The 18386-nt window shown below is 43.7% G+C and overlaps 1 protein-coding gene and 1 long non-coding RNA gene across 4 annotated transcripts; both read left to right on the top strand.

The window, feature by feature from the left end:
- Positions 1–190: 190 nt before the first annotated feature.
- elmod1 (ELMO/CED-12 domain containing 1) lies at positions 191–10979 on the top strand. 2 transcript variants are annotated; one of them, XM_030362438.1, is made up of 12 exons: positions 191–526; positions 905–975; positions 2617–2762; positions 3714–3742; positions 3918–4015; positions 4731–4860; positions 5240–5373; positions 6227–6295; positions 6617–6637; positions 6924–6974; positions 7855–7988; positions 8456–10979. In XM_030362438.1, the coding sequence occupies exons 2-12, from the start codon at positions 959–961 to the stop codon at positions 8629–8631; spliced, it is 1005 nt and encodes a 334-aa protein (XP_030218298.1). In that variant the 5' UTR covers positions 191–526; positions 905–958; the 3' UTR covers positions 8632–10979. The 2 variants fall into 2 exon arrangements, with proteins under 2 accessions (XP_030218298.1, XP_030218299.1); XM_030362439.1 differs by lacking the exon at positions 6617–6637 and having other exon boundaries at positions 194–526.
- Positions 10980–14597: 3618 nt separating this feature from the next.
- On the top strand, positions 14598–15678 carry LOC115547789 (uncharacterized). Of its 2 annotated transcripts, XR_003977424.1 has the most exons (3): positions 14598–15292; positions 15328–15390; positions 15627–15678. It is a non-coding gene; the product is annotated as an uncharacterized LOC115547789 (long non-coding RNA). The 2 variants fall into 2 exon arrangements; XR_003977423.1 differs by lacking the exon at positions 15627–15678 and having other exon boundaries at positions 15328–15433.
- Positions 15679–18386: the final 2708 nt, after the last annotated feature.

Raw genomic sequence — 18386 nt, 5'->3', positions numbered from 1 at the left:
TCCTTCATTACCTGTGTGATAATTTGCAATATTGCAATACTTTTAACCATTGATCAGTATGCATGATGCATATAAATGAATGGTCCTCATGGTGCTCAAATTCATGAATGAACGTTACACAGTCATGAATACACACCACTGTTGAAAGAATGAAGTCTTGTTAAGGTATGCCTATACAGACTTCCCGATTACAAATCCTGGTATCCGAAACCATTTGGTCTGGATGGATAGGCTCTACTAAATCTTGTTTTGACACATTCTGTCCAACATTCCCGCGCTCTGAACGCACACGAACGGTTAAAAAGCCGAAAGACAAACGAATAAAGGCTCAATTGATCAAGGACTCCCGCCAAACGCGCGTGAGAGGGTCTGCATTGCGATGTTGTTTCATCTCTATGTTTTAACCCTCTCGGTCCCGCACCGATGACGCTACCATCATGGAGGAGAAGAAGCTATCTCTAATCCACTGAGGGTAACAAAACTGCATTAAACGACCGGCTCTAAATCGCATCGCATCTTCTTCTCGGTATGTAACACAACCGTATTTGTTCTGTTTGTATCTGCATGTTTTGTTGGATACCTCGGATTAGTTTATGGGACGCTGATCCGATCCGTCGACGAGAGGACTTTAACAGCATGACTAGTATTTATGCGTTCGGTTATGGGTGGGATACCGATATTTATGGACGTTTTGTGAGAGGGAAAGAACGGTTATTTTAGTCCGATTTCCCACACATATAGGCGTTATTCAGGCGGTTACCATACGGAACAGCGGCGCCTACTGATTCAATACGCGCCTTTCTCCACACCACCAAGGACAGCTCCCTGGAAACGGCCTGTGGCAGGAACAGCGCTTATGGATGTGATCGGGTCTGGTTAATCAACTGTACTCAATTATTTCCAGGCAAATCAAGGGAGCCAAACGTACTGTTGATAAACCCCGGAGGAACCCATCGAGATGAAGCATTTCTTACGGTAGGCTACCAGTAAAATACTACTTTTGTTTAATACAATGCTGTCATGATATTATCAGCCGTGAATGTTGCTACTGATAATTTTCTGCAATATGTTTAAATTTATGATATGTGTAGGTGTTTCCATTTCCTCTCCGGTCTGCTGATGTATCAGCAAGCCTGCAAGAACCGAATTTGAATTCCCAGTTCGTATTTTAACCCCTTACAATTAATCGATGGCGTGTGTTGTATTTCCAATATCAAGTGAGCATACGGCAAAACACAACGGCTCTTAATTAGTACACACAACCACACGCTCTCACTCACACGTCTTATGTGCCCCTTGGCTATGGTATTTGGCTTTCCAAATACAGTGCCCCAGGGGACTATCTATTTAGCATGCAAGTAGCTTGCTTCACTAAGAGGGGCGTGTACACTTCCACGCACGCCTCATTATTTCTCCATGGATTTTTTTTAAATACCCAGAATGCAGATCAGCGGTGACATATCCTAATCTGTTTGTGATTACTTGTGTGTGTGTGTGTGTGTGTGTGTGTGTGTGTGTGTGTGTGTGTGTGTGTGTGTGTGTGTGTGTGTGTGTGTGTGTGTGTGTGTGTGTGTGTGTGTGTGTGTGTGTGTGTGTGTGTGTGCGCACGTGTTCTGTTTGTGTTTTGTGCTTGTGCAAATGAGGAGGAACGTTTTCTGAAGAGAAAAATATTCTTCCTTTCAGAAATCCTTCTGAATGTTAAGCCAGAATACATCAGGATATATCAACAGCCATTTTAAGCCCTTATGTATGGTTATATTGCTCTTATTATCTTATTTTACTTGCCCTATCCCTCATTCTCTCATCACCTGCTTTGGTGAGGGCAGGTCCCCAACGCTGGAAGCTAAAAATTCATCCGACATCCTTTTCATATCCTCACCATATCCTCTGGTACCTTCCCTCCCTGCCCGTGTCGCTTTCTGTCTACTCGCCGTCTTGTTACACCTGTTCCTTGCTCCAAGAGTCATGTCCTCATTCTTGGGCCTAATCTAGAATAGTTCACTACAAGCCCAGATATTAGACTAAATCTCTTCCCTACCTGCCCTCCTTATTTCAGTATTTATAGTAAACCACTTATTTAGGATAAAACCTGTATCAGGCGAGGAATATTGCATGCACATTTGACTGGTCTAAACCAACAATGGCATTAACCAGGGTCCCACTGCGATCAAGAGATGGGTTGTCAGATAACGCTTTAGCTGACCCTTTCCCACTGATGGAGAACAATACTCTTCCCAGGTCAGGTGTTTGCTTCAGGTTTTTAATTAATACCACAGTTATCAACAATGATTTGATTTTCTTTAAATCTATAACCTTATCGAACGAAACAGCTGAAATTCAAATATCATTCCGCTTTTAACATTTTATTTTTTTGCATTGTCATGGAAACATCTGGTCGATAGTTGCATTCGACCGTTTAGAATCGATTTTAAAAGCCATAGATGTGTTATTGAAAAAATAATGCACACCTGTGGAAGTTTATTGACCAATCAGGATCAATTAATAGTATTCAATAATAGTGTGGTACAAAGAGTATATAAATAACTGTATCGTGTTTATATTTCTGTTGTTTTTTTGTCTTACTGAACACTACTATTTCCTCTTGTTTCCTTCCAGAGTGGTGACACAGTTCTTTGTGTTCCTGTACTGTAAATGCCTCTGGCGGGGCCTGAAGTTTGTAGCCAGGAAGTTGACAGGCCGCTGCGAGCTGCAGCGCATCTGTTACAACAACAAACATGGAGCCCGCAGGACCCTGAAGATTGGTAGGCCCACACACTGCCTGCATGTTTCGTTTTTTTATTATATTTGGTCATTCTTTTGTGTTTACGAAACTAGTCTAAGGCGCTGTAGGGACGTTTTAAGAGCTATCATTTGAGTGTAATTTGTGAGAAATGCAATAGCAATCTTGCTGTCTTCCGCTCTCTCTCTTTACATCTCAATTATCAACTACATCATTAAATGACCATATATGATATATATATATGTCATCAGAGATTAAGGAAACATTTTAGTTTAAATAATGTCCTCAACAGTGCTACAGCCGTATGTTCTCCCCTTGAATTTTCATTCCGGGTCCCGGGTTGCCAGATATGAAACAAATTGGCACACAAACACAGTGTGCTGCAGCCATTGAAGCAGGCAAACAAACCAACTAGATCACCTGAGATTTTACTACATTCTACCCAACCTCTTTTGAGCAAGCTCCATGACCAGAGCCGTGCTAAAACACGGTTACATCTTGGAGTTGCATTTGAAAGATGGAGACATCTTAGCCCCAGGAAGGATTTCAAGACAGATGCCACATAATGAGCTGGTTTATGACTTGCAAATAATAAATACATTGCAAGCATATGCATTAGCTGATCCACTTACAGTGTAGGACGTGATGTTGCTTGCCATTGTCAAAATATAATAATTGCACTTTCATAATGTGATGTAATGTTTTGCTATGCTCGTCTTGCTGTTGTGTGTTTCAATGTTCTTAACCTAGCAACTTGTGTGAGCTTCGAGTCTGGGGAGGAGGGGGCCAATATTGTGTATTTGGAATGCAATACCTATAACAAATGCACTTTGTCAATGTTACATACAGTACCTTTAAAGATATGCATATACCCATATAATGACCAGAACTCATTGACTTCAAACTCAAATCCCAACAATTTTTTTGTTTCTGTTTGAGGTCATTTTGTTTCTTCTGTTACTTTGTTCCCCAGAGTCCTCTCTGAAGTACTCCAAGAATGAGGTTTGTTTTTGTTCTACAGACAACATTAACATAACATTATTGCATGCCACGTTCGTTTTATATTCTGCCCTCAGGCTGCTCCCCCGGCAACTTCTCATTTTTTACCTTCTCTGCCCACCTCCTGCGCACACACGCACGCACACACACACACACACACACACACACGTACACACAGCTGCTGCGCTCGGCCCTCAGTGTCCACCCGGACAAGGTGGAGAAGTCAATCGATGACATCATGGCCTTGAAGAAGATCAACCTGGACACCAACCCACAGTAGGCCTTCCGTTTGATCTATCTGCACATGTGCACCACTGGCTCACTTGGGTTATATTATTTTTGAAACGTTTGGTTTTTTCGTCAGAACATGAAGTGGTGATAATTGTAATTAAAAATATAGATTCAAATAAATTCACCTGTCAGGTGGAAAAAAATATATTGGACCAAATGTTAAATGATTGCATCAACCATTGTCTCCGCCACCCTCCTTCTCTCCTGCCACAATGTGTTGTTTTAAGTATTTTGCCAAATCAATTTAGCTGAAATGTATAACTCACTGTTCCTTCCAAATGCATGAGTAGAACAAGATGTTTTGTAGCAAAAGTAAGTAGCTTCAACAGTTTTCTATGATTTAAACTATTGAACATATACAAATATTGTGTTTGATATGTAGGACTTTATTGATGAGTTGGTGACCGCACAACACAGGAAATTATATCATCCATATAACAGCTGGTAGTTAGGCATTCAAATGTTTGTTATTTTTCTAAACTAAACAAAATTGGCATGCACAAATATCACTCAGCCTGACAGAGAATTCAGTGTTGTACTACATTCAACATTTCTAGAGAAGGTCCCTCGTGTGGATAGTCTGAGGTACCGCATGTCAAAAGGTGGGAACGCCATACCACGGCCCAGCCCTCAGAGCGGCCACTGACTGCACACGTAGGCTTATTTCTTATGTTCTCATCTCCCTCTCTCTCTCCCCCAGGCTGGGCATCTCGCTCCAGGCCAGCCTGCTCCAGGTGGTGGGCTACAGGAGTCTGGTGGGCGAGGTGGAGAAGCTCCGCAGGGAGCCCTACGACTGTGAGAACGCCCACCATGAGACCCTGCTGATGCAGGTACACTCTTCTCTCTCTCTCTCTCTCACACACACACACACACACACACACACACACACACACACACACACACACACACACACACACACACACACACACACACACACACACACACACACACACACACACACACACACACACTCCAGTGTTTACTCTGAGAACGTGCACTACCTCTATGCAGACGTTGCACAAGGACAGAAGACAATTTGAATAGGGACTTGACAGATAAGGCGTGAGAAATAGTGTGTTGAAGAAATAATTAGGTTATTAATATTGCATATGAATGCTCTGTAATGATTGCGCCTTTCAGCTGATATACTGATCACGACTTTGCCCTGTTGAAAATGCTTTAATAAAACATAAACTCTTTGCCGCATAGCTTTGGAAGGAGCTGCGTCCCGACACGCCTCTCACCGGACGCATCTCCAAGCAGTGGTGCGAGATTGGTTTCCAGGGCAGCGACCCGAAGACTGACTTCAGAGGCATGGGCCTTCTGGGGCTCCACAACCTCCTGTAAGTGACAGAGACTGGGACACAGACAGACAGCGGGAGGCAGACATCGAGAGACATATCGAGAGAAAGACAGCGTGAGACATACCCAGAGAGAGTGAGAGATACAGAGAGACACATTATTTGTCTGTTGAAAACAAAAATGGAATCTAGGCCGTAGCAATGCAAATTCAAGAGCGTTGAATATAATTAGTTTTTCAATTCAAAGTCAACTTCATTCTTTTTTTATGCTATTACCGCTATACATGCAGAAAAGCATACGTTTAAGCTCTGCATGAAGAAGGAAATTTAAATTCAAACATGAACTATCGAATGAAATGCTCAGGCACACAAATACATTAGCGTGCCCAATTAATATAGATATATTAGCCATTTTTGTTATTCTCTATCAATCAAAACAGGTTCTGCTATGTAAAAATAACAGTGTTTCCCTCTCTTTGTATGAACAGTAAATAGTGGTAATGACAGCCTGTGAGAGAAAGAATCAATGCTGAGAGATAATGCAAGAGGTAGCACTCTGGCCATCACCAAGGGGAGATGCACTCATAGCGATACTCTTAAATGAGATGTTATGGCCTGTAATATGAACAGAATCACAATAACCAAAGAAGATCTTTATCATAGATGTGGGGGGAGGCCAGTTCCTTAAGTAGTCAGGGTGGTTGACTCCCAGCTGAAATGGTTCCTGGTTTGAACCCCTGTGTCCGCAGTCTACCTGTAAGCGTCCTTGAGCAAGATGCCCCTAACCTTCTACTTTATGACATGCATATAAACAAAGTGATAAAAAAGCAGCTGCTGTGACTACACAAAAATTTAGATGTAGCATTCTCTCCATCCTTTGTCCTTTCCTCTTTAGCTACTTTGCTGAGCACGACAAAGCCAACGCTCTGCAGGTGCTCCACGACTCCCTGCAGCCCAAGCACAAGTAAGCTAGTGCTCCGACAGCATGTAGCATTTAGCCGCTTCCGCTACGCCACCGGCATAACATTGTTGTACTCCACGTTCCACGGTTCATTTCGATTCTCACCGTTTTCTCTGCCACTTCCTTCTTTATAAAACAGGAGCGATCGCCGTTTGTTATCGTTTGCCGCCACAGAGCCGACACATCCGCCGCTCTGCGCGCCACCACCGCCATTCCAAATATTTGCTTTTTCTCTTCTTATTTTGTCTATTCTCTTCTTATTTTGTCTTTCTTTTTCCTCCACCCTCAATTCTGTCCATCCCCTTGTTTCACATGCACTTGTAGGAGCTTGCCCAGCAAGGCCAGGTACTCGCCTCTTCTCTCATTCACCTCCATCCCTCTCATACGTCTGTAGACTCTCGTAGGAGTCTTGTGATTCTCCACACGTGCCTCCCTTGATTATAAATGGATGTTATGTTCCACCATGTCTTTGCTTTGAGTCCAACTGATACAGCCTATTGGGAATGGATAAAAGTCTCCTATTGATGTATTAGTCAGTAATACCGTGCATACTTTGTTTTTACCAAAGGCTCTGCATATTCAATTCTGTTGAAACTGCATCCCATAATACTGTGTCCCGTGTCCCTCGTAGTGAGATGAGCCCGTCAGAATGGGAGCAGAAGAGCCTCGACAAAGCTATCGGGTGAGTGGTCACGTGCACACACACATCCACAGTGCACGTGCACGGTGAGTATCTGGGTTATTGCAGCTGAGGGCATGTGAGGCAGCGGAGCGTGGAGTGCTGGCCTCAATGTTGACGGACAGTTTTAAATTCTGCAGTGTGGACTTCTGGGTAATTCAGAGAGCAATGGAATTGGTGTAAGGGTATGAAGATGAGAGGGTTCGCTTATATATATCAACAGTATCCAAGGTCTGTTCACGGTCTGGTCTGTTTTTGTGTCTTCCAGTTATTCCTACGATAACAATATATAGTTTTTGTTATTATTCAATCTCTGAAGTCTGTCCTTGGGTTGTCTGATGTTGTTAGATTGAGTCAGAGTGTTTTGGTTCTCAAGTGCACAGTATAACACAGGGTCATTCTGAACAATGAAGTTCTTAGGACATGGCAGCCACAACTGTGTAGCAGCGTGTCAGACAAATATTATATACCCCTTTTAAGAGTTTAAAAGAACACGGCAGTTCCAGGAATATGGGCATTAACTTTATCGATATATATTGTAATAGGGCAGAGGATGAACAAGATTGAATTGTGTTGATGCACATTGAATGTTCAGAGGAAGTAATCGTGCATACAATGGGGTGATCAATTGGATGCCACCCGATTAACATAGCTGTTTCAGGCATGAAGGCCTGGGGAAATACTGTTCATGAGTCTGTTGGTCCGTGCCCGGGAAAGTCCACCAGTCCTCAGCGACGGGAACACTCCACAGCTGGGGTGGTTGTAGTCTGCTCTTGTGTTTCTGTTGCCTTGCACAGAGGGGAGGAGGAGGATCTCAATGGGGTTTTTCCACCGCAAGCTGAATGCTTTGTTCTTTTTCAATGTCATCTTGGGTCCGACACAGCTTTTCCTTCGCCATCGTGGGGATCAACATCACGGACCTTGCGTACTCCCTGCTGGTGAGCGGGGCCCTCAAGACCCACCTGTACAATGTGGCCCCTGAGCTGCCCAGCCTGCTGCACTTCCAGCAAACCTTCTGTGAGTCTCCCCTACACATGTCTGGGTGCTACGAGCTGGGGTCCCCTGTAGGATCCACTCTAGACTTAGAATAATGTAGAAGCTTAATGTGAAGTGAATGCTTGATTCGAAAGTAAGATGTTATTATGTGCATCATGCTACGGAAAAAGATTTTTTGAAAATCTTGCGTTTTACTTTATTTGTTACATACTCCTTATACTTGCCTGCATTTTTCTTTATTTGTAACGCTGAGTATTCAGATATTCTGATATTCGTTCATTAGGTGTTAAATTATCAACTCAGTACTAGTTTGTTCCAGTTCACGTCTGTGTTTCATCAAAGGTCAGAGTGGCCATCATCATGGGATGTAGTATCTGCCAGGTCCAACCCTTGTGGCTGTATTAACCCCTCCCTCCCTCCTGTTATAGGCTACCTGATGGGGTCCAACCCTTCTGGCTGTATTAACCCCCCCCTCCTTCCTGTTTCAGGCTACCTGATGCAGGAGTTCCACCGCTTCTGGACGGAGGAGGATCCCGGGGACATCATGGAGTTCAACCGGATCCGCTCCAAGTTCCACCACCGGATCCTGAAGCAGCTGAAGCACCCCGACACCGCACTGTGCCCCCACTTCTCCGCCTCCGACCTCCACCTGGTCAACCTGTAAACTCTCCCCAACGCCACGGCGACAACCGACCAACCAAGTGACCCAACCCACCCGACGATTCCATTAGTAGGCGGCACCCTCTTCTTCTTCCTTCTTCATCCTCACCTCCCCCTCCCCAAGCCCTCCCAGCGAAAGGTCATGTTACATCACTGCCAGCCGGCCACTCCAGCCAGCACACACACACACACGCGCGCGCGCATGCGCACACCTACCACCTACTACACACCTACCGCATGCGCACACCTACCACATACACATACACACAAACAAATACACACACATTTATATGCAGTCAACACGCACACGCAAGCACAAACAAACAAATCCCTCAAAACGGCCCTCTCCACGATAACCGCCTTGACACCAGCATTTAGCGGAACGACCGGGGCGATCGTACCCGAGGTACGTGAGGATGTCACCACCACATCGTTCAATCTGTTAATCTGCTAACGGGCTGCTTTCATTGGCTCCTGACGTGATTGATGAATGCACGGTCGCTTTCAGTATCCAATCATGCGCTGTGTTAACCAAATGCGTTCACGCTTGTTCAAACCAACCGACGAACCAACTTCTTTGTGAATGAATATATATACTGAATTCACCCCGTACATTCTAAATATAGAGGGCTGAAGAGATGGTCAGACCCTGTGAAAGGAGCCAACAGGACAGGCCCAAAGGTTCCCAGAAGGAATTTGTATTCAAAATGAATGGTTCTATAAAAAGATATATGTATATTTAACCAAGGCGTTGATGTATTTTCATAAATATGTAATCGATACTTAGATTTAGCTGTTGAGCGTTATCTCACAAGCGTATTTGTAAGAATCACCGTCTCCCACAGTAACTGTTTTTGTTTTATTTATTTATTTATTTAATTAGGATTATATATTTTTTTTATTCTTTTACTTTATTAGGACTTTGTACTATTTAAGCAATTCACTGCATGACAACCAAAACCATTGTAATTCGCATAAGCCAGTTGTTGAATGTGGAAAATTTGGTCACAACGCTTTGCTTTTATGGTGGACAAAATAATATGTTTGTAAACCTTTAAAACAAAACCAAAAATTGTAATCATCAAAAGATCCCTGCTTAAATAATTGAAATGCTTTTACACCAAATTCAATATACGCATTTGAAATGTGTTTGGTTTTACAGGTTCACAAACTATTGCCTTTCATCAGATCACCATTATGAATGTTCTACACAATTATGATTGTTTATTTTTATCTTGTTTCATTCATTGATTGTGACAATGTTGTTTTGGTAGCCAAAGCAATAATTGACATTGATTGCAGAGCACATTTCTTCAAATGTATTGATTTGCACCGTGTGCCTATCGTATTTGTGTCACTTGCAAAGCATGTGGTTCAGAAATAGCTCGCATCTAAAAAGTCGATATGTCGTCTCTTTCTTGTCCACTGAGGTCAATGTAATATAACAACCTGATTTCCATAAACCATAATTCATCTGGGTTATGCTTTGGGAAGAAGTTTAGTGCTTCATCGCAGACACAGTGAACAGTAACTAGATCCAGCCTCACTCTAAAGGTGTTTGCTCACAACATGAAAAGGTAAGCACTGAAATGTTTTAGAGGTAATTTGGATAAAACAAAGGAGGTAATCCTTAGTGTTCCCTAACTATCAAACATGGTTTGCTTTAAAGTTTTATTTATTCTACTTAACTCTGGATCACAGCTTTAATTTATGCACTTGATATTTTGATGTAATCTCATTACATGAAATTTGTGCATTCTATGTATACATGAATATCTGTGTATTCATATGGATTTACTTTATCTCTGCCACCACTATGGTTCATTCAGCTAATGACATTAACATCTTGAAATTGTATCACCATCAGCCTAAAAAAATTTACACAATTGAATGCCATGCTTGCACTGTTGATTGTGTTAAACCGTAGTATATATCTTTGTTACATTTAAGTGAATGTCAAGACTTGGATTTGATTCAGTGAATGTTTACTTTCCTTTCTTGGTTTCGTCCCACTTTTGCTTTGTTGTGGTCAGCACTACACTGTTGTAAAAAGCAATGCAAGCCATTTCATCACCACGGTAAAAGTAATTTGTGCTAACCAATAGTGTAATAGGGTTAATTTACTAACGAAGACGTAGACAATAGATACACGCTGCTGTATATAGACTGCTTGAAAAGTGCTCCAGTCTGCATGATAAGTGTCCACATCTCTGCCACGTTGAGCCCGTTGTTCTGTGAGGTCACCAGACTGTTGACGCCACCCAGATGTTAGTCGTGCGCTTCAGTTCTCTGTGCCGTGGAACAAGTACTTTCGAAAAACACAATAAAAGGTCAATATGAGATACAAAAACATCTTGCTGGATCACTTGTTTTTTCTTCTCTTCGCAATGCATGAACATTTTTTGATTGTGATGCAATAGGTCGGGGCTTATTTTCCCGATGACCGGCGTTTTATGCATAACAGCGACACATTAAAACAGAACAGACTAACCCTAACCCAATGAAGGATAACTTAACTTAACTACCATAACATATTCTGCCGAAATTGCTATTCCATTTTAAATCAAATAGGCTACAGACTGACATGATTATCGCCTCTCAGCTAACAATAGCCTGGTGCAAAAAATTATAGCCTGACTGAAAAATTATTTAGGCCTACTGCTAGTCCTAATATCAAACAACGTCATTACAATCATACGTAGTCTAAATGATGATTAAAAAAACACAAAGGCCAATGTTTACTGTGAATGTCGCAATATAGGCCTATCAATAAATAATTAGGCTTACGTAACGCAACCGTGTTCCAGCAAAGAAAGAAAGTCTCAACTGATCGAACTGCTCTTTATAGGCTTTCAACGCGTTGGCGCGTCCGCGTTCGCGGATCAGACACGGGTCCAACACGGGTCCGCTCAGGATCCACAATATATCGACAAATAAATAAAATAATAATAAATCAATAATAAATCATACTTACGCAACCGTGTTCCAGCAAAGAAAATCTCAAATGATATGATCGTCTCGGCTCTTGGTGATAGGCTTTCAAACGTTATGGCGCGTCCGCGTTCGCGGATCCGACACGGGTCCTCTAGGCGGCGCCAAAACGGATGTGACAGTAACGCGGGTTTGGTGACTCCTATGCGCGTTAAAATATCTCCCCATCAAGGCCATCAACAGAATAGCCTACGAAAGGATTAGACTGCAATAATATGAATGCTAAAGATATTAAAACACAATTGATTAGGCCTAGGCTGACATATGCTACATTAGTCCTTATCCTGAACGCACTACTAATTTTTTTCAAGGCATTTTCCCCCCTGAAATAATTACAAAAATAGCTTGTGTGACAACTACGTTTATCTTAATGTGCAGCAAAGAGCCGACTATCTGATTCTGCATAAGGTTTCATTGATTGGCGCGCAATTAAGAATCAGTCAAAAAAAAAATGCAACATTCCATTAATTCAGTAGCATTCAAACTCAGATTCTGGGCATTGAAACCCGGCTATTGCTGACCCGATTAGGAGAGCTTGGTCTAGATCCTGCCCATATTGTTGGGCAGGATGATGTATAGGCCTTTTTACACTGCCAAGCCAGACACCCGCATGCAAGAATGAGCTCACGTCTGAGTAAAGGCTACAAACGAAACTAGAACTGCAAGCAGTTATGCAGGGGTCCAAGAAGTGTGCATTTCGCCGGCACAACGCGACAAGAAATGTGCATTTCGCCGGCACAACGCGATGCAAGTATTCAAAATGCTACCGTGAACAACATGTGGATATAAAGGTTTTGACTGTGGGAGCTTCGGTGTGGGAGTTATAGCCTAAAACGCGTTTTCAGAACATTCCATTGGCCAAATAGGAGATAGACAATGTCGTCGTTTTTTGGCGCCGCCCTGTGGCGAAATTTTCCAAAGACAATTTTCCTTTTTCAAATAACTCCCGCCCACATTAATATTTCTTGGCCATATTTTCTATATAGACTCGGGATTGCCCCTTGATGGTTTCCCTCGGGTTTGAAGAACATTCCTCAAGCCAATTAAAAGATATACAATTTCCTCGTTTATTGCGCCCCCTAATGGCGAAATTTTCCGAATTTTTTATCGAACGACATTAAGGCTAGCCCCGACATGTGTGTAAAATGTGGACTCGATCCGATGTCTAATTTTGGTTTTTTTGGATTTTTGATTTTCCACGTCAAATTTAGCTAATAAACCAATATTCAAAACGCTACCGTTTCGTCGTCGAAAGTCGGATCAAAAAACTGTCAGAGGGTTTCTTTGCGTGTGCGTCTGAAGATGCCGTGAGCAAAGTTTGGTGTTGATTGGTCGAGAAATGCTGGAGGAGTAGCGAAAAAACAGTTTTGCGGTTTTCGCGATTTTGCGAAAAAAATTTCTAGACGCAAATGGGCGGGGCCTATGCCAAAAGATGCAGCAGACTCCAGTGCATCTGTGTGTTCAAGTTTTTGGACTCTGGGACGTTCGGTGTGGGAGTTATAGCCCCAAACGCGTATTCCCTGGTATAGCGCCACCTAGTGGCCGGCATGTCTGGATTTGGTCGTCTGCATAGTCTTCACGTACCTGGATCTAGTCATGTAATTGGCGTGTGTGCACCATTTACGGTTTGGGCTGTAGTACCACTTTCTTGGTAGGAAGTATAAGAACTAGAACTGCAAGCAGTTATGCAGGGGTCCAAGAAGTGTGCATTTCGCCGGCACAACGCGACAAGAAATGTGCGTTTCGCCGGCACAACGCGAAGCATGTGTTCAAAACGCTACCCTGAACCTGTGGATACAAAGGATTTGACTGTGGTAGGAGTAGCGAGAAGTCAGTGTAGCGTTTTCGCGGCGAAATTTTTTAGAAGATATACAATTTCCTCGTTTATTGCGCCCCCTAATGGCGAAATTTTCCGAATTTTTTATCGAACGACATTAAGGCTAGCCCCGACATGTGTGTAAAATGTGGACTCGATCCGATGTCTAATTTTGGTTTTTTTGGATTTTTGATTTTCCACGTCAAATTTAGCTAATAAATCAATATTCAAAACGCTACCGTTTCGTCGTCGAAAGTCGGATCAAAAAACTGTCAGAGGGTTTCTTTGCGTGTGCGTCTGACGATGCCGTGTGCAAAGTTTGGTGTTGATTGGTCGAGAAATGTGGGAGGAGTAGCGAAAAAACAGTTTTGCGGTTTTCGCGATTTTGCGAAAAATATTCATAGACGCAAATGGGCGTGGCCTATGCCAAAAGATGCAGCAGACTCCAGTGAATATGTGGGTACAAGTTTTTGACTGTGGGAGGTTCGGTGTGGGAGTTAGAGCCCCAAACGCGTATTCCTTGGTATAGCGCCACCTAGTGACCGACGTGTCTGGATTTGGTTATCTGAGTAGCGGTGCCGGACCTGGATCTAGTCATGCAATTGGCGTGTCGGCACCATTTATGGTTTGGGCTGTGGTACAACTTCTAGGGGGAGGTAGTATAATAAAAAGAAAAATCCTTACAAAAACAATAGGGATCCAACCTGTTGGCTTGGACCCCTAATAATAATCCTTACAAAAACAATAGGGATCCAACCTGTTGGCTTGGACCCCTAATTAACTATTCACAAGTGCAAAAACTTCAACTTATTGTTCATTTTGCTGAGCACTTGTTTTTTATCCCGACAAAAGCCTCATAAGTGAAGTTCCTCTGCGCCACTCGTAGATCGTAGGCCTACCATCTTTCAAGGTATTTTGTGACTACATAACCTCTCACATGATCAGCAGCTCGCGGATTTCACTTACACCGAAACAGCCTGCCCATCATATCCCTTCTTTTCCGGGTAGGCTATACTAGGTTATTAACTTATCCTGGAAATGATAATAGTATATTAAACAAATCCCAGCACCACACCAAAAGGAGGCAGCAAATCAGAGCTAAACATATCTATCTGCTCATTTCCACATGTAAGAGAGCAACACAAAACAGGTTTATAATATTTGGATGTTTTATTTTCTTTAAATCAAGCGGGTTACATTTCATTCGTTTTTACACAATCTGATATTTGGAGGCATTTGCAAATATGCTCATAAATTACATGATTTGTAATCCCAAAGAATGAGGTGGTTGATGATCACTATTGGGATCAACAGTGATCACCCTACTAATGTAGGCATTACGTATGCAGGCAGAAAAAGAAAAGTTCCCATTAAGGTCTCATGTGAAACACCACAGGTCTGAAATAATCAGGAACACATGAAAATTGCACAAAAATGAATTTCTCTCCAACCTTTTGCTAAAGAGACGTTGACAGGCCCACAGAGAGCCTGGAGCTCACGGGACAACATTCACACACATTCTGCTTCATGAAGAGGTCAGATAATCATCAGACCATAGACATTACATGTAAGGACACTGAACATTTGGCCGGATTACACATAGAAATGCAATCCAAAACAAAATGGGTAAAGATAAAGCATGTTTATTGATGCGGCAAACAAAGGTTCAAATATCCTCCAAAGCACTTCAAGCCCTCAAAGAATGAAACTCAAAACGCAGATGAGGTAAAAGAAGAAACTTCTAAATTAAAGTGGAGCGACCCAGGGACAAGTCTGGTTTGGGTTAAAGATTATGGATGGTTAACTTTGTGTAACGTGTTTGGACAAGCAAGTTTAGGTTTTAGGCAAGCGACTTCAGGTATTAGGCATGCGACTTCAGGCAAGCGACTTCAGGTATTAGGCAAGCGAGTTTAGCCAAGCGAGTACAGGCAAGCGAGTCAAGCTAAGCGAGTTTAGGTTTTATGCAAGCGAGTTTAGCCAAGCGAGTACAGGCAAGCGAGTCAAGCTAAGCGAGTTTAGGTTTTATGCAAGCGAGTTCAGGTATTAGGCAAGCAAGTTCAGGTATTAGGCAAGCGAGTTTAGGCAAGCGAGTTTAGGCAAGCGAGTTTAGGCAAGCGAGTTTAGGCAAGCGAGTTTAGGCAAGCGAGTTTAGGTATTAGGCAAGCGACGCGAGTATAGCCAAGCAAGTTCAGGTTTTATGCAAGCGAGTTTAGGTTTTATGCAAGCGAGTTTAGACAAGTGAGTTTAGGCAAGCAAGTTTAGGTAAGAGAGTCAAGTTACTTTAGGCCTCACTTTATTTGCGGTTAAATTGCGGCATTAGGTTTAGAAAGAAGGTTAAGATCCAGGCTCAGGTTTGCTTCCAGCCTCGTCCCTCTAGTCGCTCCCTATAAAGAGGGTTCCCAGCTACCGTGTTAAAATACAACAGCTGGGATTACAGATATGGAGTACAGACAAAGATTGATTCAAACATTCTTCCCCCAAAGTGTGGTGCAACATAAAATGGAGAAAATAATTACTTTCTCTCCATTGAAACCCAGTCATATCTTACGATCTCACGAGGTCCCGCCGCAAGAGGCGGACTTACGAGCTCTATAGAGTGTGCACTGTGTGTTGATGTTGGGTGTGGATTAATGTGCTGGTGTAGCCATCCAGGGATCCCAAGGGTTTATGGGAGTAGGACACACTGGTGTAGTTCAGTACTGTGAAGTAAATTGATGCAAAAAGTAGAATCAGTGTCAAGGGCATTCAAATGTCTATAAATGCAGGAACAGCCCCATCTGGTCTCAATCAGCATTTGATTTCATTGACTTAAATTAGCGAAAAAACAAGCATTTATTTACCGCAACAGTCCTAGTGCTGGAGAACCAGGTTTCAAAAAAATTAAATACGAGCCTCCAGGTGCATTGGAGTTACTGCAGTTAATTAACTTTAATTTAATTAAGAGCACACTAGTCAGTGGAGATGTTCACAGAAAATACTTGTCTTCAGACCTTTATAAAGATCAGGAGGGATTATATAATTACCGTTTTACGCGTTAGGTCTGTTCAAGGAGGAAGTAAATATTTACCAGCGTTGGGGTCTCTGCACCATGACACCCAGCTGCCGCACATCTGGTCTCCCTTTAAGTCGCCTGAAGGAGAGGTCAACTTAATTGAACCTAAGGGGAATGGGTCACAAGAAAAGGTGAGGATAAATCAAAGCTAAACATAGAAAGGATGAAAACAAGCATTGTCCAACATGGGGTTCGGCGATATTTCGATGCAAAAACATTTAGGTGTACGATCCAACCATCAAAAACAGGCTCTTCTTATCATGTTTCCAATGTACCCCGAGTTGCTACGCCCTCATCAGCCACCAGGTGGCAGACTTGATTTTGTCAGTAGAAGGAGCAAAATAGCCATCCAGCTTGATTACAGCAATAGTAGAGGAGCGAGTCAAAAGAATGCGTTTGAGCACCTTCAGCCATTGGCTCTTGTTCAAGGACATCCCGCTGATTGGCTGAAGTCAGATCTTATTCTCTAGAAAGTTTGTTACAGAAGAAGCCCCTAGTATCAAAGCAACATACCCGCCAAACAAAACTAACCTTGTTGAATAAATGAAAATGTCTTCGAGATGGTCAATCCAGTATCTTACTGGTTCCACATGGAGTCTCTAGTCGGCTGCGCTGCGGGCCTTAGGTCCGTCCTCTGCTCCGGGACGAGGTCTTGAGTATAGGGGACCAGTCAGTCATCAAGCTGCTTGTCTCTTCAAAGAGGTGGAGGTTTGACCGCCTGCACCATGAGGACGCTGTGGATACGGTATGGGACCATTTATCAGCGGATCTGAACTGCAGAACTTTAATCACATCAGCTGTAGATTTATGTACCTTCTCCGGAAAGATGAGTGGTCGTCAGCCCCTGAGCAGTGATCTTCATCCCCAGTGACTCCTTCAATCCTGCTGGAGCAAACACTCAGTTACCATTTGGAGATGACCCAGCTACCCTAGTGTACTCACTACTAAGTGATACAACCCGGTTCAGTGTTTCCCCCAGACAATGTCTTAGTCAAGGTGGGGGGGGTCTTCGGTGAGGGTTTCAGTTCGCAATAATACATACAACCGCCTTTTCAATTGCATTCAAAATGCTTTATGGCACGACTATTGTTTTGAACAGTATACAGTATTACCGACAAATTATTTATCTATATTTTTTGTACTTGAGGAAAGTATGTTTTCTTTCCCTACGAGTTTTGCACTTTGTTATTGCATAATTATTTTTTTCTACATTGGTAGTCAAGGTGGGGCCCTACTGTTGTTAAGACGGCCTTAACCATACAGTGCTGGGGGAAACACTGCAGTTACTCGAGTTAAACATTAGAGTTTAGTCCCCAAATGGCGATACCACCAGTTCATGGCTGCGCTCTTTGATTTTCTCGTTGATCAGATTGACCTGGAGAAAGAGCTTACCTTCCATGGATGAGGAGCTGGTTGGTCTAATCACGAGCCGCCTTCGGACCTCCACCGCCGGATCCCCCAGCCGTCCACCGCCGGGACCGTCTCCTCCAGGACCTCCACCGGGCCAACCGCCTGGACCTCCGCAACGTCGCCTCATTTCTTCTGAAATGTGACACATGTTCTATTTGCACCCCGGACATTCCTCCCCGTTCATGATGCACTGGAGAAGAGTTTAGCTTTACTGGATGAGGAGCCGCCGCCGCCACCGCCGGCGGGCCCTCCAGGAGGCCGCCGCCGCCGCCGGGCCCTCCAGGACGCCGCCGCCGGCGGGCCCTCCAGGACGCCGCCGCCGCCGGGCCCTCCAGGACGCCGCCGCCGCCACCGCCGCCGGGCCCTCCAGGACGCCGCCGCCGCCGGGCCCTCCAGGACGCCGCCGCCGCCGGGCCCTCCAGGACGCCGCCGCCGCCGGGCCCTCCAGGACGCCGCCGCCGCCGGGCCCTCCAGGACGCCGCCGCCGCCG

The sequence above is a fragment of the Gadus morhua genome, chromosome 7 (genome assembly GCF_902167405.1).
Source record: "Gadus morhua chromosome 7, gadMor3.0, whole genome shotgun sequence".
Classification (NCBI taxonomy): Eukaryota; Metazoa; Chordata; class Actinopteri; order Gadiformes; family Gadidae; genus Gadus; species Gadus morhua.
The sequence above is the reverse complement of the archived record's forward strand: the minus strand, read 5'-3'. Positions and strand labels throughout refer to the sequence as shown.

What these genes read in the sequence shown, in the direction of transcription:
- elmod1 (XM_030362438.1), top strand. An exon ending in TGAAGTACTCCAAGAATGAG is followed by an intron (nt 3,743 to 3,917) that starts GTTTGTTTTTGT and finishes ACGTACACACAG; the next exon opens with CTGCTGCGCTCGGCCCTCAG. An exon ending in TCCCTGCAGCCCAAGCACAA is followed by an intron (nt 6,296 to 6,616) that starts GTAAGCTAGTGC and finishes ATGCACTTGTAG; the next exon opens with GAGCTTGCCCAGCAAGGCCA.